General features: G+C 38.4%; 1 protein-coding gene across 1 annotated transcript; it reads right to left on the reverse strand.

Moving 5' to 3' along the window:
• Window positions 1-12,955: 12,955 nt before the first annotated feature.
• LOC148941998 (uncharacterized) lies at window positions 12,956-23,068 on the reverse strand. Its single transcript, XM_089103201.1, has 3 exons — window positions 22,744-23,068; window positions 14,441-14,724; window positions 12,956-13,258 (listed from the first exon to the last, which is right to left on the reverse strand). Exons 1-3 carry the CDS (start codon window positions 23,066-23,068, stop codon window positions 12,956-12,958), a joined length of 912 nt encoding a protein of 303 aa, XP_088959327.1.
• Window positions 23,069-23,550: the final 482 nt, after the last annotated feature.

Genomic DNA, 23,550 nt, shown 5'->3' on the forward strand with positions numbered 1-23,550 from the left:
AGCCCGAACTCTGTCCCTGTGCAGGGGTGTCGTTTGGGAGGGGCAGTTGCCTCCCCCCCCAGTAATGTGGCGAAAAAATTGTTATATAACCCATGCTCCTTGAATATCTAAAAGTAGACCCCTCTTGCCCCCCTCCCCCGGTGAAAATGTTGTAGATTCGCCCCTGTCCCTGTGTAATAATCTTCTTATTCTTATGTAATATTCTTATGTAACAATTCTTATATATAACTATATTATGTAATACTCTTATTCTTATGTAACAACATCTCAAATGCGCCTTTGGTTTTCGGCACGATGTAAAACAAAATGAAATTTGTGGACAAATTGAATTCTCATTTGAAGTGAATACATACGGACCATAAGCAGTTAATAATAATATTCTTTCGATTGTCTGCCTATGCACCGTAACTAACCCGAAGGGGTCACTTAGCGTCTAGTGAGTAGGCCTAAAATGCATACCTTTTAAAATGCATGTGCTTACGTGTGATTAACGACGATATAAATGAATGAAATAGAAAATAGTTGGGTAGAGTGTTTAAAATGCGCCAAAACTCACAAAATAAATATCAAACGGCGCACGCTGACAGGACATAGGCGCCAGGGTATCATATACCGGAAGGACTACCTGCTGGGTATGGTTTAGGACTATTGCATTCTCCAATGTCTAACCGAATGGCTAACCTGGATTACAGGTGATATAAATTCAAGAGTTCTCGCAATAAAACTTGTATACATTTCTTTACCCCAATTACCAGGCCTTGTGCTTAGGGAAAAGAATAGTTTGGCAAGCTCCCTCGTAACCATGGCGGTATCCAGGATTTTTTTTCAGAGGTGGGGGGGGGGGGGGCTACCAAAAATCTAGTGGGGGATACAGAAAAATTTGGTACTTGTTTATAATCCAGGCAACACACGTTAAAGACAGCATCGAAATCTCAAAGATGCTAAGGGGTACTGGTGCATTATATGGGCACTTCTAGAAAGTCAGGTTTGGTTAATGCTAATGAAATAAAATAAAATAGGATGAAGATATAATAGTTTATAAACAAATTTGGGCTATATATTTGCACATTAGGGGGGATAGGGGGGGGGGGGTGAAGCAAAGCATATATTAAATACGTAACCTAACCTAGGTACCTTCCCCCGTAACCCCCCCCCCCCAAAAAAAAAAAAAAACAGTTTAAAATATCGTAAACGCAATGAAAATCACGCTTTGCATTGCATTTCCGTATAGCGGTCTCTTGCAATTAACCCGTCTGGCAGGTTTTTCGTGACTGGTTTTCTTGTATAATATATAAAACTGACCATATAACGCACCAGAACCAAAAAAAAGGTACCTAGGTTAGGTTTCGTATTTTATATATGCTATGCTTTACCCCCCCCCCCCCTAATCTGCAAATATATAGCCCAAATTTTTTTTTGAACTCTTATATTTTCATCCTATTTTGTTTTATTTCATTAGCATTAACGAAAATTCACACTTCTCGCGTGTTGCCCGGATTCTAAACAAGTACCAAACAGATTAATGATTATCGAGGTTTCTGTATGCACAATTTTGTTTATATTTATTTTTACTGCTTTTCTGCGAGTAGGATAAAAGTTGGGGGGGGGGGTTAAAACCGGGTAACCTTCCCCTGGATATGGTCTTGCTCGTGACCATCCACTATCTTGTTAAAAAAAAGAAGTAAGAACAAAAAGCAAAGAGGAATTTGTCTATGTTGTACCACTAATAACTGTTGTAATGCTATAACTCCTTACTTGAGTCCCTCTTAATGGTAATGGGATCAATAGATGCGGAGATAGAGATGATGTAAGCTGCAATTAGAGATGTTCATTTATTGAAGAGGTTTAGTGTGCTTCATCGACTTAACATTCTGCACTTTACTGCGACTGACGCCATGGGCACGCTTGTTAGGTTCAAACCTATCTGTCGGGGCTGGCGTCACTACCTCTGACCAAGCCAAAGAAACTGGTTGGGCGTTGGCCTAGATAGCTGTTCCCGTAAAACAATGCTCCATAAGGGAACTTAAGCCTCAGATCTGAACCTGCACTGTCACCGAGGAAGATCAAGGAAAATCTTCCATAGGACGTACAAACGTGACAGAAGAGCACTTCAGACGAGTCTCATCCCTGAGTTGGACTACATCTAAGCAGCAGCCCACTTGAGGGAAGATTGGAGGATACTCATTGAAGCTCTTTATGCCTCTGGAGGAGGTAAGGTGTAAGATATGGCCAGTGACGCCAATGCACAAAAATGTAGGGGGGGAGGAGGGGTAAGGGTTTATTTTTGATTTTGAGCGAAGATATAGAAAACGATATTTTTCAATATCTAGAGGGCGTGCAATTTTTCTGTTGTTCAGATTTTTTCAGTGAAAATACAAAAGAGTTCATTGTATCACAAAGCTGCCTGGTGCCGAATTTTCCCCCTCTAACTCAATCTATGCAAAGCAGGGACGTACATAGGGAGGAAGAGGTGGTGCTTGTTTCTCCCCAAATTCTAAAATTTTGTCGAATTACCATGCACTTTTTATTCAAATTATTGAATAAAATTTGCTCTTTTCATAACCAGCCCCCATCCTCTGAATAATGTCTTATGGCTTTTTTTCATCATAATCTAGATTTTTTTTTTCGATTAAACCATATTTTTTGTACAACTTATTGTCAGATACACAGTCATTCAAACCAGTACCCAAAACTGTCCTTACACAATTCTTCAGAAAAAATTTAACATATCTTCCTAAGCCTTTCGAAGCGCCCACGTTTCAAAGCTCTATTTGATGACTGTCTTAGGCATTGCTTCCAATATTCTAATCTTACTTCCAGACTCAACTTCCTATTCTTCGTAGTTTGTTTCAACTGCCAAACACGCAGAAATTCCTACTAGTTGACCAATTATTGGTCAATAAATCTCTTCATAGTCTGCATTCCAAAAAACTTAATGACGATACTTAAGTGACGATATTAATGACGATATTTAACTGACGATACTTTACTGAAGAGGTCTAACCAGTTTCTTAGCCCAATTAAGACCAAAAGTTTTGGAGATGTCGCCAAAATTTGCGATTTTTAATACATTAGAGTACTCTGTATTATTATCAGTCTTAGTTTACAAAAATCAAAAGAAAATAAAAAATTTCTTTTGAAGTTTGAAGGCGATATGGTATAATGAGCTCTGCGGCCTCTAGTCATAACCGTGCGACCATCTAGTGAGTCACTAATACTTAAGAACTAAAAACAAAACAAGAAGATACTTCAATGCTACCATAGAACGATACTAAAGAACGATCACTATATAAAAAATATATACATAATATAATATATATATTAAAAAAAATATATATATATATATATACATTTCTGGTTAAACATTGCTATGGAGTAGGATTAAAAAAAAAAAATCACGAAAAAGTATAAATTGAGAATTTACAAAAACGTAATATTTTTTCACCCCTATTAGGAGCCCTGATTTGCTCCTCTGTAGATTGTAGCTACCGCTGTAACCATAATAAAATGGACGGGACATTTTTTTTCATCCCATTTCTTGCCTTGTGTTGACCACACTCAACCCACAGACAAATTTATTTTCCAAGCTAAATATTTTTAGAACATCTATCCCCTTTCAACAACCAAAGTAGTGAACGTAAAAGGTATCAAATTTAGTCAAAATACGGATCATGATATTGACTTGAAATCTTGGAGTCGGAGTCAGTAGTAAATTTGGAGCTATTTATTGTTAAATCTCAAAATTGTTAGAAAAGGCGTCATAGGCAGGGATGTGCCAGTATCATAATGGCTCCTGAAATTGCATAGCCTAGGTATAAATATTATTGATTTTATGTATGTTAGTTAAAGTAAAAGTCAAAGGTAGTTAAAGGCTACAGAACCACACTCCAAATAATAAATATAAATTTCCCAAAAATAGGAGTATATACGTTTTGGTTACGTAATGGCTATATAATACTTAATTTAACTTTACTGCAATTAATTAACCGAAATAAAAATTCATTAAAAGTTGATATTCACTAAAAAATTAAAAAAAATCTCTAAAATCATTCACTAAAAATAAAAATTAATTGGACCCCTTCCAAAGGGCTTAAACACACACAGTTTCCTCTTATTACTTGAGAAGGAAACACCTGTGAAATACCATTTAAAAACAGCTTCTTAGATGGTGTACATCCATCAGAAGCTGACTCCCTGAGAGTTTTTTCCCGTCAAAGCCATCTGCTTACATGTTTAGCTATAGGTTAAACTGAGGTATAAAGCCAACAATTAAACTAGGCAAAGGACTAGTGACATATCTTGCACTTGTTATGCCTAGTGCCACGATGTACGCATGCTCTAAAAAAACCTAGTTTCTGTATAATAGATTAAATTAAAAAAACAAGTTTTTTTTCAAGTAAAAGTAAGGAGCAACATAAAAACTTAAAACAAACGGTAAATATTACGTATATGAGGGGGGGGGGGTGGTTGCACCCTCTTCAATACCTCGCTCTTCAAGCTAAAGTTATTTTTAGTATTTTTCGAAGAAGCCTCTTATTGTTCCAATTAAACGCCGCTTGTGTTGGAGGAGCCGTTCTTAAAGAATTGGGACAAAAAGTCAAACTTTAGCGTAAGAAGTGGGGTATTGAGGAGGGCGCAACCCCACTTATATATGTAATAATTTCTGTTCAAGTTTCGATGGCCCTTGATTTCAGTTGAAAAACTTGTTTTACTTAATTCCTGATCGTTTTTCTGATTTCCATTCTGTATTTATTGGTGAATAAAACTCTGAAATCTTTTAATAGAAATCTTTTAATAAAACTCGGGATATCCGGCTCCTCCTCCACGGAAAATTTCTTCCCCCACGGAAAATTCCTCCATGGAAAGTTCTTCCCACGTAAAACACCCCCCTCGCCAGGATAATTCCCTCCAGACCGTTCCAGTCTAGCTGAAAATTCCCCCAGAAAATTTCTTGTGGACGATTCCGGTTGAAAAATGTTCTTAGCGCACTTTCATTTGAAAAAGACTTTAATTTTTGATTGCTTTTAAAACCATGCTGCAAAGCCTCTTCCCTGTGGAAATTTTTTCCCGTAAATAGCGCCCCCTCCCTCTAGTAGAAAGTTGTTTCTAAAGAAAATTTCCCCTGGACAATTTTTCCGTGGAAAACTCGTCCATGAAGAACTTCTCCCATGTAAAATCCCCCCCCCCTACGGAAAGATACTCTGGAAAATTTAAACCCGGCAAAAATCTCCCCTGAACAATTTCCCTAACATCTCTACATGTAAAATTGAGTCGGCAAGGAAAAAGCAAGATAAATAAAAAAAAAGATTTCGTACAGGAATTCTGACAAATTCCCCCTGCTTAAAATTTCCCCTGGAACTATCACCCCTGAAACTTCCCTCCCTACAGAAAATTCTCCCCTTGGAATATCCCCCAGCAAAAATTCACCCCCCCCCCTGTAAAATGTCTCCATACTTTTCAATAACATATATTATACATAAGAAATGGGCAAATTTTATGACTTACGGACCTCTCCCCTGGGGCTTAGGGGTTTCGTGTTATCCCCAAAGGCATAGTTACTGGGCTTTTGAACCATGCTGAACAAAATATCTCTCTCAAAATTTGATCGGGCAGACTTGGGGAAAACGTGGCGCGGGAGGGAGGCTAATTGTCCACCAATATTTTTAGTCACAAAGGCATTTAAGCCATAAATTTCAGTTTGAATGAACCCTCTTCCGATATTCTAGGACCATTGGTTTAATACGGTCACCCCTGAAAAAAAAAAATAACATCTGTGATCATTCTTCTGGAAATTTTTTTTACAAAATTCCACATTTTTGCAGATGAGAGCTTGAAACTTCTACATTAGGGTTCTTTGATATGCTGAATCTGATGGCGTGATTTTCATTATGATTTCTTGACTTTCAGTGGGTTTTCACCCTATTTTTTGAAAATCCGGCAAATTTACTCTGGCACGTGACTTGATGAGTAACACTAAACTTAAGAAATCTTATATATTTGGAATCAGCATAATAAGCCGATTCTTTTGATGTATCTATTGATATCAAAATTCCGATTTTTACAGTTTTGTTTACTATTGACCCGCGTCACTCCTTACAATTCGTTACCACGAACTATTTGATATGACAGCTAGAATTGATTATGATTCTTGCCAATATTTATCTTCCACTGCCAGGTCGAGTGGATATTGACTATTTACCCACCCAAAGCCGTACCCAGGATTTTTTTCGGAGGGGGTTTAAATAAAAAGAAATCGGGGGGGGGGGGGTCTTACACAAAAAAAACTCAAAAAACGCATACAAAATTTGTTTGTATCCATTTTTGTTACGTTTGACTAGTCAGACAAACATTGTCTTCTTTTTTTTTGGGGGGGGGGGTCAAACCCCTCTAACCCCCCCCCCCCACCCCCTCTGGGTAAGGACTTGCACCCACCCATCCCCAAGTAAATTCATAGATATGTCACTCTTCAGCGTCGTCCTAGGATACCATGGGGGCGTATTCTAGAGTTAAAAGTAGCACCGTCAATCTGAAGGTACTCTTGTTATTCGTAGCGTAATAAACAAATCACGATATTCATGTTAGATTTCAAAACGTGAGAAAATAACTGGTTTAACATAAAATATGCTTTTATCTCTTGTCTCTTACATGGTTACAATGGTTGTATCGCTTACACAATCTAAAGACACTGAAACAATCATATAGTATCCTAAGATAATGGATCTTGGGACATTTATCTCGCAGCGGGTAGATACTCTAAGGGTCATCAAAAAATATATATGATTTTTATTCTATTTTTGGGATTTATAGCAGCCGCTGATATAAATATTGAATGTTATATGGCCGAGGAACGTAATTTCAAAGGAATAGCCTACTTATCAGGGAGCAAAGTAGCCTTTACGATGGCAATATTGCATCCAATATCTCAGCTCGTTAATATTATGGACAATAATATGACGGCCCAAGACTTCAAAACTGAAGGATTTGTTAGTTTAACAGCTCATGGTAACGGCCAGTAAGTAACGACTAATCCTCACCAGTAGTAAGCGAAGCATCTCAGATGATAAAGAGCTGCGGCTTAATTGATCTTATTGAAAAGTCAAATTGTTAATAGTTATAATCGGTTAGCGAATATTTTAAGTTAAACGGCAAGTGAATACATTAAGCAATGTATTATTACAAACTGAATTTTGACAAATATAATTATATATATATATATATATATATATATATATATATATATATATATATATATATATATATATATATATATATATATATATATATATATATATATATATATATATATATATATATCAATAGATTGTACACTTTAATCTACTACTACTACTACTAGTACTACTACTACTAACAACTCACCGTAGCATAAAGCCGCCTGAGGCCAACACATCTATGCACTCTCCTCCTCCGCCCCAATCTTTTCAAAGCCTCCTTTTTTACACCCTCCCACGAAGTTCCCATTTCCTTTAAATCTTTCTTTATGAAGTCCTCCCACCCCAGACGAGAACGACCTGCTTTCCGTTTAGCCCTAGACGGTTGGCCGAAAAGAACAGTCTTCGACAATTTGTCATCCTTCACCCGCAGAACGTTCCCTAGCCACCCCAACCTTTCTTTCATTACAGCCCTAGAGAGCGGTCTTGAGCCACTTTTTTCGTACAGCCTACTATTTGAAATACGGTCAGTCAGCTGGGTACCCAGAACAATCCTAAAGCGATTTCTCTGGAAAATATCTAGCAAATCTTCATCCACTTTTCGGAGCGCCCATGCTTCAGAACCATATTTGACTACTGTCATCACTGTAGCTTCTAATATTTTAATCTTGGGTTGCAGACTTATCTTCCTATTCTTCCAAACGTTTTTTAAATGTGAAAAATACACTCTGAGCCTTGGCTATTCTACTTTTAACATCTTCACTGCTCCAGCCATCTTTACTAATAATTGAATAAAAAAACAAGTTTTTTTTTAACTGAAAGTAAGGAGCGACATTAAAACTTAAAAAAACAGAAATTATTCCGTATATAAAAGGGGCTGTCCCCTCCTCAACGCCTCGCTCCTTAAGCTAAAGTTTTTTATTGTTTTAAAAAATAGAGTTGTGAGAAATTTTAGCGTAAAGAGCGAGGCGTTGAGGAGGGGACAGCCCCTTTCATATACAGAATAATTTCTGTTCGTTTTAAGTTTTAATGTCGCTCTTTACTTTCAGTTAGAAAAACTTGTTTTTTTATTTAATTTTTGAAAGCTTTTGAATTAATACAGATTTTGATTTTGGCTCACCGCACATGAGTAATTAAAACAAAATTTGCACATTAATTTTACTTTTATTTGGTTAAATGGCTTTCTCGAAAGTTGTTTAATTTTATTTACGAACGTTTTTATTAGTAATAAATATATGTAACTTACGAGTTAACTTACGTAACGAACTTCTATATTCATATATTTTTAATAATTATATTAGGGGGTTCGCCCCCTAGTCAATACCTCACTCTTTACGCTAAAATTCGAATTTTGTTCCAAGTCCTTAAAAATGACTCCTTAATCACAAAGACCGTTAATTAGAATAAATAACTCTCTCAGAAGTTTTGATGTTGCTCCTTACTTTCAGTTGAAAAACTTGTTTTTTTTTATTTAATTTCTAATCTTTTTTTTAAATAATGCTTTGAAATCCGGCATCCCCTTCATAGAAATGTCCCTTCCCCCCATGAAAGCTTCCTCCATGGAAAGATCCTCCTACATAACCCCTGGACCACCCCTCTCCCCCACTACCCGAAAAAATTCCCCCTGAAAACGTCTGTATACTTCCCAATAACCAGTACTATATGTAAACATTGTGTAAAGTTCATAACTTTCAGCCCTCCCCCCGGGTGTTTTGGGGGACTAAGTCATCCTAAAAGACATAGTTATTATATTTTCGACCATGCTGAACAAAATGGGCATCACAAAATTTTGATCGGGTGACTTTGGGAAAAAATGAGCGTGGGAGGGGGCCTAGTTGCCCTCCATTTTTTTGGTAACTTAAAAGGGCGCTTAAACTTTTAATTTTCGTTCGAACAAGCCCTCCAACGATATTATATGAGCACTGGATCGATACGATCACCCGTGGAAAAAAATAATAAATAAACACGCACCCGTGATCTTTCTACTGGCAAAAAATGCAAAATTCCGCATTTTCGCATATAGGAGCTGGAAACCCGTACAGTAGGGTTCTCTGGTACGCTGAATCTGATGGTGTGATTTTCATTAAGGTTCTATAACTTTTAGAGGGCTTTCCCCCCTTTTTTCGAAAATCAGGCAAATCTTCTCAGGTGCGTGACTTTTGATACGTAAGACTAAACTTGATGAAACTTTATATACTTCAAATCAGCATTAAAATACAATTCTTTTGATGCATCTATTGGATCCAAAATTCCGTGTTTTAGAGTTTTTGTTACTATTTAGCCGAGTCATTCTTTGCTTACAGTTGGTTCCAACTAACTGTTTGATGCTACCGAGGTAAGTGAAGCTGCCTACCTGATCAATCTTTTCGTTACCCAACGTCACCTTTTCATCTTCACTTATTCCTAGCCTTAGTGACTTACTCTTCTTAACATTAATTTTCAAACCAATTCTAGCACCCTGAACTCGTAAAACCTCGATAAGTTCATTGATTTTGGTCACAGTTTCCTATAGGATGCTTAAATCATCAGCATAATCTAGGTCCAGAAGACTTTTTCCTCCCCATTTGATTCCGTGTCTCCCATTGCCTTTCCTGTGCTCATTAAAACAAAGTCCATCAAAATAATCTATATAAAGGGGGATAGAACACAACCCTGCTTAACTCCTGATTTAATACAAAACCAGCTGCTAACACTTTAATTTGTTTCCAAATTTGCAAAATTAATCAAGTTTAAAGTTAATAAGTATAACGTAACTTCCTTAATCATAGGCAGCACTAAAAGAGGGAAGTTGGCACAGTGTATTATTATTGACTTTTTTTTTCTTTTCTGACCAAGGCACTTTGTATTGAAGTAGTTGTCGTAGACACTTTGAAAGGAACTCGTTCATTTTGAGATAAACATTTTGTTCAGCATGGTTGAAAGGTATTGTAATTATGTCTTTTGGGATGTCATCCTCCCCCCCCCCGTGACTATGCCGTTGGGATAGCCACCAGGGCAAGGAATGTAATTTAGACAATTTAGATCTTTACTTTCCAAAAAGAGAAAGGGCATTCAGGGGAGCCTTTCAGGGAATGTTTAGGGAAGTGTTCAGCTAGATCAAAAGTTGTGCGTGTAACTGAACCACTGTGTAACTGAACCACAAGCAACTGAACCCCTGTAACTGAACCACCGTGTAACTGAACCACCGTGCAACTGAACCCCTGTATAACCGAACCCCCGTGCAAGTAAACCCTCGTGTAACTGAACCATCGGGCAACTGAACCCCATTTAACTAAACCCCGTGCAGCTCAACCCCATTTCACTGAAACCCCATGTAATTAAACCCCCATGTAACTAAACCCCCGTGTAACTTAACCCCCGTGCAACTGAACCATCGTACAACTGAACCACCGTGTAACTGAACCACCGTGAAACTGAACCACCGTGTAACTGAACCATCGTTCAACTGAACCACCGTGCAACTGAACCCTCATGTAACTGAACCATCGCGCAACTGAACCACTGCACCGAAGCAGGTAATTAACCTTTCAAACCAAACGATAAACAACTACGAACGTAGAAAATACCACAAAATGAAAACAACAAAATAAGCAAAGTGGTAAAAAAATTACAGTATGTAGACCGTGAGAGCGGCCGTTTATCCCCCCCCCCTCCCCCGCAAAAAACAATCCCTTAAGGAAAATACCCTGTAGAAAATAAAACCTCACTGAAAATACCCCCCTCCCAGAAAATACCTACCAGTGGAAAATCCCCCCCCCCCAAAAAAAAAATCTTGCGGTTGGGTAGTCTCCAATCACTTTTGGCTTATAAAAAAAGAGACCAGAAATACCGGGGGATTATCAAACAATTTCTACCTCCATCCTCCTGTCGTTTCCCCCTTAGAGCTAATTCTGTATTTATTTGAAGGCGCAATGAGAGCTTAGATGTTTTGGCTTCAAAATGCACCCTTTGAGGTATCTCCCTCTCTTCCTAGCTACAAAACAATCAGATAACCCCATTGCAGAAGTTTCAGTTCCTCTTTAAGTTTTTTTGATTTGTCTATTGCTTGCAGATAGTATTTGTCATTGGGAAACATAAGGAATTATTTTGTGTGGGGGTTATCCGGAGGATCTTTCATGAGAAGAAATTATTTTCACGGAGGAGGGGGGGGGGGCAAGATTTACACGTAAATTACTCTTTTCCACTTCCCTTAAAAATTCTCAATTAAACTAAAAAATAACACGACTCAAAGAAGATTTTTAAATTTTGAAAACCATAATTTCCGCGAGGGGGGTGTTTTTCATGTGATGGAGTTTGCGTGAGTGGTAGAGGGGAAATTTTCCGTGGGGGAGGGGGGTAAACGCTTAGACCCGTAGAAAGTGACAGGGTGAAGGGAACCCCCGTTAACAGACATAAAAAAGAGAAATAAATCTGGATTTAAGAGTTTATGACATCCGATTTTCTTTGTTTTTGTGACAACAAAACAGAGCAGGTTTTTAAATCATCTTGACAATAATTTATATAAAGACTTAAAAAAGCAAACAATTCCAATAAGGTTGAGCATGTAAAGGTTCTAACTTGTGTTTTACCCAATGTAAGTACGGTGGTTGAGTTGCACGAGGGTTCAGTCACACGAGGGTTCAGCTGCACGGTGGTTCAGTTGCACGGTGGTTCAATTGCATGGTGGTTCAGTTGTACGGTGGTTCACTTGCACGGAGGTTCAGTTACATAGTGATTCAGTTACACGGGATTTTAGTTAAATGGGGGTGAGTTGCACGGGGGTTGAGTTGCACCAGGGTTCAGTTAAGGGGGCTACAGTTGCAAGAGGGTTCAGTAGCACGAGGGTTCAGTAGCAGGGGGGTTCAAGTGCGTGTGAGTTGAGTGTTAAACGGGTATAGTTGTACAGTGATTCAATTGCATTGTGGTTAAGTTACACGGTGGCTTAGTTAAAGGGGTTAAACTATTTGGGGTGCAGTTACACGGTGGTTCAGTTACAATGGAACCAAATCAAAACACTGTATGTGCACACGGGTTGTCAAAAGGGCATAACTCAGGAATGACTGAGTACATTAATTTGGAACTTTCAGGAAATGATTTGGGAGACTTGAACTTAGTTTCTCCCACGCCGTCTGGCACATAAGGCGACAATGGTTCCTCTTCACTACGACCTCTGAAGAGCTAGATACCACAGATCTTCCAAAGATGTCCTCGCCAAAGTAGCCTCTTTCTCTAAAGATCGGCCAAGCGTCATTCTCTGTCGTCCACGTCTTCTAATTACGGGGGACCCAACACCAAACATCATGGGGGAGCCTGCCATCTCCCATACAGACCATATGACCCCAATATTGCCATCTACTACTTAGGATTTTTTCAACTATTAAAGGTTGTTCCGTCCTTTCACGCATGGCGGTGTTCGCAATTTTTTCGGACCAGTGGATCCCCAGGATTCGCCGAAGACAGTTAATTTCGAAACATTGTATTGGCTTCTCAAGCTATTTCGTCAGTGCCCATGTCTTGCATCCTTACGTTAGTACAGAGAGGAAATTGCTATTTAGGAGTCGGAGTTTGAGCTTCAGAGAGTATGCAGCGTTTTTCCGAACTATTCTTAATTTGGTACAAGCATTGCCTGCACATATAAAGCTTGTAGTAATTTCACGCTCGAGACTTTTGTCAAATTTGATGAGGCTTCCCAGATACTTAATTTCTGTAACCTAATCTAGGTCATTTGAACCAACATGCAGTGGCCGGGTTGTATTTACGTTTTTACGCATAACCTTTGTCTTTTGAGTACTAATTGACAATCCAACTCACCCAGCTTTGTTCGAGAGCTCTGTAATGTTCTGTTGCAGGTCTTTTCTTAGATGAGAGAGGAGCGCAATGTCACCAGCAAAATGAGTGTCAAAGACAGTGCGCCTCTCATTCAACTGTATCCCTCCAACAAAATGACAGGATCGAAGTACATAGTCAATAAGAATCTTGAAGAGCATAGGAGAGAAGATACGACCTTGTCGTACACCAGAATTGAACTGGAACCATTCCGTCAGGTCCCCATCGTCGGTTCGTATGGCGGCTAGCTGGTCATTGTATAAAGCAACAATAATACTAATAACCTGTTCTGGGAGTTCATAATATCGTAGTATTCTCCATAGTTATTCCATATGCACTGAATCGAACGCCTTTAAGAACTCGATAAACGCTATTAATATTTCAGTTTGCCACTCATTAGGTTCTTAAATTAGAATTCTTAGGCTGAATATCAGATCAGCACAAGAACTACCTGACCGAAAACCGGGTTGCTCATCTCTCAGGATCTCGTCAATTGTCGACTGTATACGGTTCAGGAGTATTTGACAGAGAACTTTACTTCCTATGGAATGTAGGGTGATGCTTCGCCATTTGTTGCAATCCACGGTTCGACCTTTCTTAAAAGTTTTATAATGACTCCTTTCTTCAAATCAGTCGGGACTTTCTCGGTTTCCCAGATCTAATTCAAAATTTCGTATAGAGGCTTCGTCAAGGCCAAGGCGCCATATTTCAATAATTCAGGTTGTACGCCATCAATTCCAGCAGCTTTGCCTTTTTTCAGGTTGCATAGTTCGGTTTTCACTTCCAGTAGGCTGATGGGCTCAAAGTTGATTCCAAGATCAAAGAGCGGAATACTGGGAGGAGGCTCCATGGGATTTACAAGGGGATGAAAATTTATTACTTCGTTGAAGTATTCTCTCTATCCGTTATCAATATCTTTTTTCCTCGTAAGTAGTTCACCAGCCACATTTCAACAGCGCATGCCGACTTTTGGAAGTCGCCTGTGATCTCTTTTGTTATTCAATATACAGTACCACTGTCATCTTTGCTGGCAGCCGCCTCATCTTCGGCTGCTTTGATCTCAAAAAAGCAACGTCTGTCATTCCTTGTGGATCGCTTTACAGCTTTGTGGATTTGTTTATAGTGGGCCTTGAGTTGGTCTTTGCAGTGAGGGATGCCGTTACTATCACAGCTGTCTTGCTGGATCTTTATTTCTTTTCTCTCTTGCATAAGTTTCCATGAGCAATCACTGATCCACTGTTCACTCTTCTTTTTCGCGTAACCAACCGACTCTTCAGTGGCTCCCCTTACACACTCCGCAATTAAATTCCACTCAACACAATATTTGCCTCACTTGTCTATCCCGGAGCTTTTGAATGTCAAACACTTTCATAGTCTCTTTGCGCCTCGTAATAGCCTTTAATTTTATTTAAAACTAGCAATCACTAGTTGATGGTCCGAGTATGGATCGGTCCCACGAAAAGTACGTGCATCTCCCAGATGCCGTGACGTTTTCTAATAAGAGCATGGTTAATTTGGCTCCATGTAGTCCCATCAGGTGAAGTCCATGATTGTTTGTGAACATCAAGATGAGCGAACCATGATCCTCCAAAAATTAGGCCATGGCTAGCGCAAGAGTCTATTAATCGCACTCCATTGTCATTTATCACACCAAGACCGTGCTTGCCAATTACTTCAGGGGCATAGCTGCGGTCATTACCAACTTTAGCATTGAATTCACCACACAAAACAAAAATATCATGTTCAGGTACTGACAAATAAACTTTCAAATGTAGATTAATCCATTTATTTAGAAAGTGAAAAATAGGTACAAAACTCCAGATATTTCGATCACATATACAGCGACCGTCTTCAGTAGAAATACTAAAATAATAATATTGAAACTAGCAGTTTTTTCACTGTCGAAATAAATGGGTTTATGCCCATTTGAAAGTTTATTTGTTCGTCTTAGAACGGCAGTGTGGTCTAAGAAAACAACACCTAATTTTAAAATGTTTCGTCAAAAATACGTCGTATATATGGGGAAATGAGACCAACCCAGTAAACATCTATAAACTCAACATTCGGTTTGCAATTAGAAGACCCGGAAGACTTTGCCACCTTCATTGGTAATTTGTTTTACTTTTTGGCAACATTAAAGGAGGAAATTTACATCAAGATCTTTGAATGAACTTTGTCAGTGAACTCTCTCTGAAAATAATCTAGTGAATAATCTGCAAGTTCATTATTTTTTGAATGAACCGAAAAGTTATTTATTTTGTTGTATATAAATATGCTAGTTTCAATCTTATTATTTTAGTATTTCTACTGAAGACGGTCGCTGTATATGTGATGGAAATATCTGGACTTCTTTACCTGTTATTTCACTGTCTAAATAAATGGATTTATCCCCATTGGAAAGTTTATTTGTTCGTCTTAGAAGGGCAGTGTGGCCGACACCTAATTTTAAGGTGTTGTGCGTCGAAAATATCAGGTACTGAGTTGACAAGATCATTTAACTCAGAATAAAACGCATCATTCACAGAATTATCAGCCTCATTCGTCAGGGCGTAAGCAGATATAATTTTCATTTTCGACTGAGAACTAACAAAACGAGCTTTTAGCGTCCTCTCATTTTATGGCATAAATTCGAGCGTCGATTTCTTAGCTGCTTTGTTCACAGCTAAGGCAACTCCAGCTTCACGCCTCCTCTCCTTTCCAGAGAAGACGACTTCATAGGACTGAAGGGTTTTAATTACACCCTCAATGTGACTAGGCTGGGTATCTGGATTCATCGTCCTGACGTTCCAAAGCGCAAGGCGAAAAGATTGCTTTGTTGTCAAAAAACGTGTCCGGGGCCGTCCGTGGTCGTCATCTGTGAATCAAGTCAGATCCAAGGCAATTCGTTGTCGATTCGAAAATCATCATTTTTTACGGGGACAGTTGATTGACCTGTCGTCCAACCCTTCTTCTTTCTTGGCTTGGGACAGGCTGCTCCCCAATACCCCGGAAGGCATGGATCTTTACAGGGGATCCTTACATATGGGAGGCGATCAATTTTCCAAAAAGGCGTTATTTGCACGCTACTACTGCTACTACTCATACTACTAAAACTACCTCTATTACTGCTGCTATCACTACTACTACTACTACTATTACCACTATTACTACTGCTATCATTACTGCTATTCACTACTACCGCTAAAACTACTGTTTCTGTAACGAGTACTACAAAGGCTGCGGATATTGAAATGAAAACCGGAGAAAATATTGATGGGAAAGTTAAACTAAATCAAAACATACTAAGTGCATACAGATTGTCAAAAGTAGGGCCCGACCGATATGGATTTTTAGGGACCAATACCGATACATCGATACCCACCGATATGATACTGATATAATTTGCCGATAAATTTCCCCTCCAAAAAAACCTTACCTAAAGTTTAAACCCCCTATTCTCTGCCCATATTCATACTCACATGTTTATCCCTGGTCTATTACACACCAAAGAACAACCTCAATAATTAGGCCTTCTGAAAATAGGCCTCAACAATAGGCCTTCTGAAAATTGACAATATTTTTACTAGCTATTCGGTGCCCGCTAAACGATCCTCTTCTAGTGGCCGCCCCTCGGGTTGTATTGCGATGCTTGTTAGGACCTCGTGCCGCTCGAGTATTTTTGATTCATGTGATTTTTTTCTTACTGTCCGTGTAAAAGAGTATGTTATTGTAAACGTCTTATCTCCCGACAGGTTACCGCAATGACCGATCGGAATTTTTATTTACTTCTGCGTGTGAGAAACTAGGGTCTTGCCTTTCAAAGATTTGCCTGTTAGGTAAGTGTTGTATTATTATAGGAGATTTTAACTGTAATTTAACTGACACCTCGTTATTGCGTATTTCTATTTTGTCTGGTATTTTTGACGATTGGCTTAGGATATTGCCGAAAGGTCTTGATTACACTTACACACACCATTCAAGTGCTGTATCGAACCTTGACCATGCATTCTCTTCCTTAGATCTTCGAATATCTCCTATTTTAGTCGGTTCTGAATACGAACAATCAGACCACCTTCCAGTATCTGTTTCTATTTCTTGGTTATCTGCTGATCCTCCTCCTGCTACACAGTCCCATCATCCCCACAGTCAATTTTACAGGGATTGGGAAAATATCCAAGATGATCTTTTTGCTGCAGTAACTAATTCTGTCCTACATAAAATTCATGTTCCGTTCCAGCTGCTCATGGAAAATTCGCAAGTTGATGCAAATGAAATACGGATGTTGCTAGATATCTATCTTGCACAAATTTGCCATGCTCTGCTATGCGCAGAAAAAGCCAGTATACCTCTTAAACGTACACGTCTGGGTGTCACAAAGCACTGGTCCAGTTATCCGAGCCTAGTTGAAGCTTGGAGAAAATACAAATTTTGGTACCATTTGTGGCTCCAGTGCGAACGTCCTCGCTCTGGCTGGGTTTCTGACATTCGTCTTTCTACCAATAGAAAGTTTGCAAGAAAACTATGTATCCACATGAACCAGATAGTTGAAGAGACATCCCAGCAAGCTTCTCTGTCCCAACCTTCCTTCTGGAGAAATGTATCAAGAGATCCTCCTAGTGCCCACCTATCTGCTCAAGTTATTCCTGATTCCGAATGGAATTCATACTTCTCTGCTGATGCCCACCAGATGCCGCCCTACAGTCCGAATATGAAGATAAGCTTGATAAATTTCTGTCTAGTTGTCCAACCGAAAATTTTGTTGTTTCAGTTGATTCTGTACTGCGAGCAATCCAACGCCTAAGATGTAAGAAATCTTCTGGCATCGATAAAATAAGCGCTCTTCACATTCTGCATGGGAGCGAGCTGCTAGTAAACCATATCGCTCTTTTGATACAGATGATTGTTACCCAAGGAGTTTTACCGTCTTCTTTCTCAATCGGAGATCTCACTGCAATTTCAAAGAAAGGTAAACTCGCTACACAGTGCTCCTCCTTCAACCCTGTAAAACTGGCTACTACCTTCTGTAAGCTTTTGGAACTTCTGGTCATTGACCAACTGAACGCAAAAAGCTATGTTCCACCTAACCAATTTGGATTCCAGCCACGTCTCGGTTGTGCCCACGCTTTGTCGGTTGTTGCGAACGCATTGATCGATGCTGATGCATCAGGTGAAACTCTCGTGTTGACTGGGCATGATGTTCGTAAAGCGGTCGACTCTCTCATTCACGCCACTATGCTACTCCATGCAGCAAAACGTGGAGTGAGCCCCTCATATATCAGAGCCCTTCGAGACATGTATTATTGTCCTAAAGTTCGCCTAATACTTCACTCATTAGGTAATGCCGACGGCTCTCAAGTCAACGCATCAATCCCCAACGTTTATTTCAGTTTCGAAAAAGGTACCCGTCAAGGTGTTGTTCGGTCCCTTTCACTCTTTGAGATTGTAGGTCTTGATGAACAGTAAGTTGTTACCATATCCTTAATCCTTACTATTCTTGATATGTGCATCGTATGTTGTGCAGACGACATTCTGAATGTGAGCCGCACTATCCAGCGCATAAGCGAGATTTTCGCAACGCTACAATCTGAGTATGCAAAACTAGGTCTTCAGTTCAATGCTGAAAAGTCCAAAGTTGTATTCTTCAATTGGAAGCAAGCGTCGCCTAGGGATATTCCTCTCGGAAATAGTAGGATTAAGCCAGTAGATCATATCACCTACCTCGGTTTTCCCATTGGTTCGTCAGTAACGCACACGCGACAACTATTAATCGCTCACATTGAGCGTAGAGTTGGGTTATCATATGCTTCTTTTGTAACTAATAAGTTACGGTTCAACCGCCATCTTCTTTCGAAACTTTTTAAATCTGTCGCTCTACCACATTATTTGTACATATCGCCGTTTTGGAAAATGTTCACAAATTCTGACAAGTCAAAAATTCGTTCAGTTTTCTTCCGGTTGGCAAAATATCTTTTACGTTTTCCCTCTTGGACACGCAATTCTTATTTGATTCGAAAATTCAGCATTGCTGAGCCCATTACAGCTATGGAAAAGCAACTTTGTACTTATAATTCTCGCTTAATGAAGTTGAATCATCCCTGGTCGTCAGTATTGGCCCATTAGTTAAGATGTTTTTTTTGTGTTTTTTTTATTTTTTAGTTTTTTTTTTTTTTTTTTTTTTAGTGTTTGTTTTCGAACTTATTTTAGCCAAATTGTTGCAGTTTTTAAACTGAATGATGATTTAGTCTTCTCGTATGAGTCAAATTTAAGTGACGCTGGTTATTCTCAATTTCGGTGTAAATTTTTTTTTTTTTTGATAATACATTGAGTATATTACTAATAATAGAGTTGTTTATTAGTTATCGATTTTTTTAAGCATATTGCTTTAATTAAAGTTGTAAAATGATCCGTGATTGAATAATTTCCTTGTTTCTGTTATTTTTGTATATTAGAGTAAATGAATCATTTGTTGAGAGTGATCTGAGTTCAAGACCAGCGGGCGCAAGTTTCGTTTAACTGTTTTTACTGTTTCTTGTCATATTTACACTGGTTAATATGATTATCTACTGTATATCTTCTTTAATTCACTTTTGATGGTTTGGTTGTTTTTTTTTTTTTTTTTTGTTTTATTTATTTTTTTTTTTACCAATTACGGCTTGATGCAATGATGTTCATATTATTTATGTTGTTCAGTATTTAGGAGCCTAAAAAAAAGTAAAGAAACATGTCGCGCACCTACAGAGCAGTGTATAATTGTGTTTTTCTTTCTCGTTTTGTGTAATTTGTTCTAAGTGCTGATTTAGATCTTAGCTCCAGCGTTCGTCACTACAAACCACATGTATAACTCCTAAGTTTATGTGTATTATTTTTTTATTTTTTTTTTTGCTTATTGCTCCGTCTTTTCCTTTTTGTATGACGGGTAATCCAATAAATAATAATAATAATAATTCCCTGTGTTCCAAAAATTTGGTCATTTACAAGAATTGTTTGATTTTCTTACCTTTTCTAATCAGCAGCAGCTTTTTAGCACAGAAACGAAATGGTGGATATATACAGATGTGACAAATAAGGAAAAAATATAATCAAAGAAGCCGGATTAGTTACATAAACACAAATACGTGAAAATCTAATTGAAAGAATTCAAAACCCAAAATTTCAATAGCGAGACTTCGAATATCAAACATTCACATATTAATGGGAAAACTTTACTTTACGTATGTATGATGTGGTCCCTTACTAACGAATCCATGGTAGGCACACTGGATACGAGACTGCAGCTAGAGTTTTAAGTTTGGAAGAGGGATTTAAAAATGCGGTGACAAAATCGTCCAGTATGCCGACAAATGCAGACATAAGTTAAATTTTCAAGGTAAATAAGTAAATTTTCCAAGGTGTTGATACGCGGCAGTAACACCTTGGAACTCCCCCTCTCCACCTTACACCACTCCTTCCCCCCTTAGCTGCGGCCTTGTTGGAATACCATGGTTTTAACCAATTGAATCTTGGATCTTTCACCCACGCAAGGTAACATTCATTAAACAGAAACGTATGATAAGATAAGATAAGATTTATGGTTTATTGTATTCTTTTTAGTTATTTTGGTAGAGGATGTACGTTCTTGAAGTCACCATACATTTATAAAATTGCTGCACCATTGACAAGTATTGACAACAAATATACTTTGACTTCATTTGATTCGCCTGTGCTGCTCTCTCCACCATGGTCAGACTTAGCTGGTGGCTCTGCCTCCAACGACTAGTACAAGCAAAAATTAACTAAGGAAATGTGGTACCATCTTCTAGACAAGTTGCGTATAAAAAATATAGATAGATAGATATTTAGATATTTATTGCAATAAAAGCCACTTTGGGCCATGGCGAAAAAAGGAAAATCACACAAAATAATAACATGATTATAACACTCATAGCAAAGTATGGTAGCCTACATAACAATAACAACGCAAAATTACAAAACATTACAAAAGCATAATAAAGCACACGATACCATTAAACTAACATAAATAGATAGATGTATGTTACATCAATCAGGGGCCATGACTACAAAAATAACAAACAAGAAAACAACTTACACACATACAACAATACTTTCCAGACTCACCCCACCCATTTTTAAAAAAATTTATCTCTATGCGACATACCAAATTTTATATACTTTGCTATCATTCTTATTGTCCCATAATTTTTTGATCCCATTACTGAAACCAACCACTCACTTGTCCCCACATTAACAAAAAATAAATCTTTCCTTAGATCCTGTAATTCAGGACAAAGGGCCATGAAGTGAAGCAGATCCTCCCCATTTTCTCCCCACATAGGGCATGAGTAAGGACCCTCCTTTACCCTTACCCTCCCTAAATATTTCCTCCTTTCTCCAAGTGCTAGAAAATTACCCCTCCCTGAAATATACCACTTAATTTCTTCACTATTTAAACCCGCTTTAAAATAATTATCATATCCCCAGACCTCCTTCCATTGCCGGTAAATGCCGAGGGACACCGAGGCTGCGACTTCACACTGCCATTTCTGAATCTCCTGATCTTCAAGCATTCCCTTTACTAGTTTTGCTACATTTCTTACTTCCAGCCCTATCCCCTTCCCTTCATTCCAAACACCTGATAACCCACAACTATTTAAGATTGATTTCACCTGGGAAGCCCATGAACATTTCCTTCTATCCTGCAACACCTCCAGATAAGCTGCATTTACTAACCTATTATTCTGTAAACCAATCACCTTTTCCCAGTATCCTATCATTCTAACCAATCTTTTTATTCTCAATGAAAACAATCCTAGATCACCCTTTAACACCAGATTATTAAATTCCCCGCTTAGCCCTAAAAGTCTCCTGAAATGTCCTAAATAAATTCTCTCTATTTTTTCCCCTTTTTCAAAACCCCAAACTTCCCCACCGTAACTCAATGCTGGGCCTACCTTCGTCTCAAAAATTCTCTTCTGTAGCTTAATATCTGCCGATCCTAGATGCGTAAGGGGACTCTTCAATAATGCCCATGAAGCCTTCTGACCCTTCCAACTCGCTATTTGCACCTGATCACTCCATTTCCCTGAACTCGTGAACTTACATCCCAAATAAATATAATCCTTAACTTCATTCATCTCTTTCCCTTTAAAATAAAACTTATTCTTTTCCCTTTCATCATTTCCAAAAACTAATATAACTGATTTTTCAATATTTAAAACTAATTTTTTACTCTCCAGATAACTATCAAAAATCTCTGAAATCTTTTGCAAATCCGGAGCCGATTTCGCAAGCAATACTATGTCATGTGCAAAGAATAAACAAAACAGCTCCAGCGACATTAATTTTAACATAGGGACATTTCTATTTCTAAAATACTGCTCAATATCATTAATAAAAACAGAAAACAAACGCGGTGATAGAGTGCATCCCTGTTTGAGGCCTACATTACTTAAAACTGGCCTAGAATAAGAAATACCTACCTTCACTACTAGTTTAACAACCTCATACATTTTCATTATAACTTCTACTAACCTAATTAGCAATCCTAATTTCACCAACACCGCTTTCAACAAACTCCTTGAAACTTAGTCAAATGCTCCCCTAATGTCCAAAAACGCCGTATATAGCCTATTTTTCCTATGCCTCGTATATTTACTAGCTAAAGCCTGTAAACAAAATATTTTATCAATTGTACTATAGTTTTCCCTAAACCCTGCCTGACATTTAATTAATATACCTTTATAATGCAACCATTTATCCATCCTATTAGAAAGGACTCTACAAAATAGCTTACTGATAGAACTTCCTAAACTTATCCCCCTATAGTTCTCGTGTAGGTTTCTTTCTCCTTTCTTAAATAATGGGATCATAATCGATATCTGCCAATTTTTTGGCCATAGAGGTGTACTTAGAATTGCCGAGAATATCAATGCAAGCACTGGCAGTATCCATGCTCTTGAACAATTCAGCAGCTTAGTTGGTACTCCGTCGATGCCCGGAGCTGAATTCCCTCTCATGCTTTTCAAGGCGTGCCATATTTCCTCCTGTCCAACTGGTTCCAGTAGTTTAGCGTCCTCTGAATCCAACTCAAAACCGGCTGTTTCTTCTAAACTATTCATCTCCTCATCAGCTCTCTCTTCGTCCTCTTCGGTGTATATCTCTTTATATTTTTGTTCTAAGTATTCTGGCCAGGTATCGGCGTGAGGGACTGAATCAGTCAAGTTTCTATTTTCTGTTGATTTCCTAATTAACTTCCAGAACTCCGTTGTATCATTCACGCTAAATTTCTCCAGTATTTTTTGGCTCTCTTCCTCTTCAGAACGTCTCTTCTTCAACTTAAGTAGCCTTTTATATCCCCTTCGCTTGTCCCTAAAAACCTGCAAATTATTTTCCAGATCAACTGTACTACTAGCCTTAAGCAATCTAAAAGCTACTAAAACCTCCTTCTTCTTTTCCTCACAATCCTTATAAAAAAAACTCATCAAACCAGTACTTCTACCATTTTTTCTCCTGCGTGCCACCTTAGTTCCAATCTTATACAAAACCCCCGACAAAAAATCAACAGAACCTGCTATATCCCCTTCCCTTGCCATATCCTCAC

This window comes from Artemia sp. Qi Xiang Cuo, chromosome 17 (assembly GCF_049724085.1).
Source record: "Artemia sp. Qi Xiang Cuo chromosome 17, ASM4972408v1, whole genome shotgun sequence".
Lineage (NCBI taxonomy): Eukaryota > Metazoa > Arthropoda > Branchiopoda > Anostraca > Artemiidae > Artemia > Artemia sp. Qi Xiang Cuo.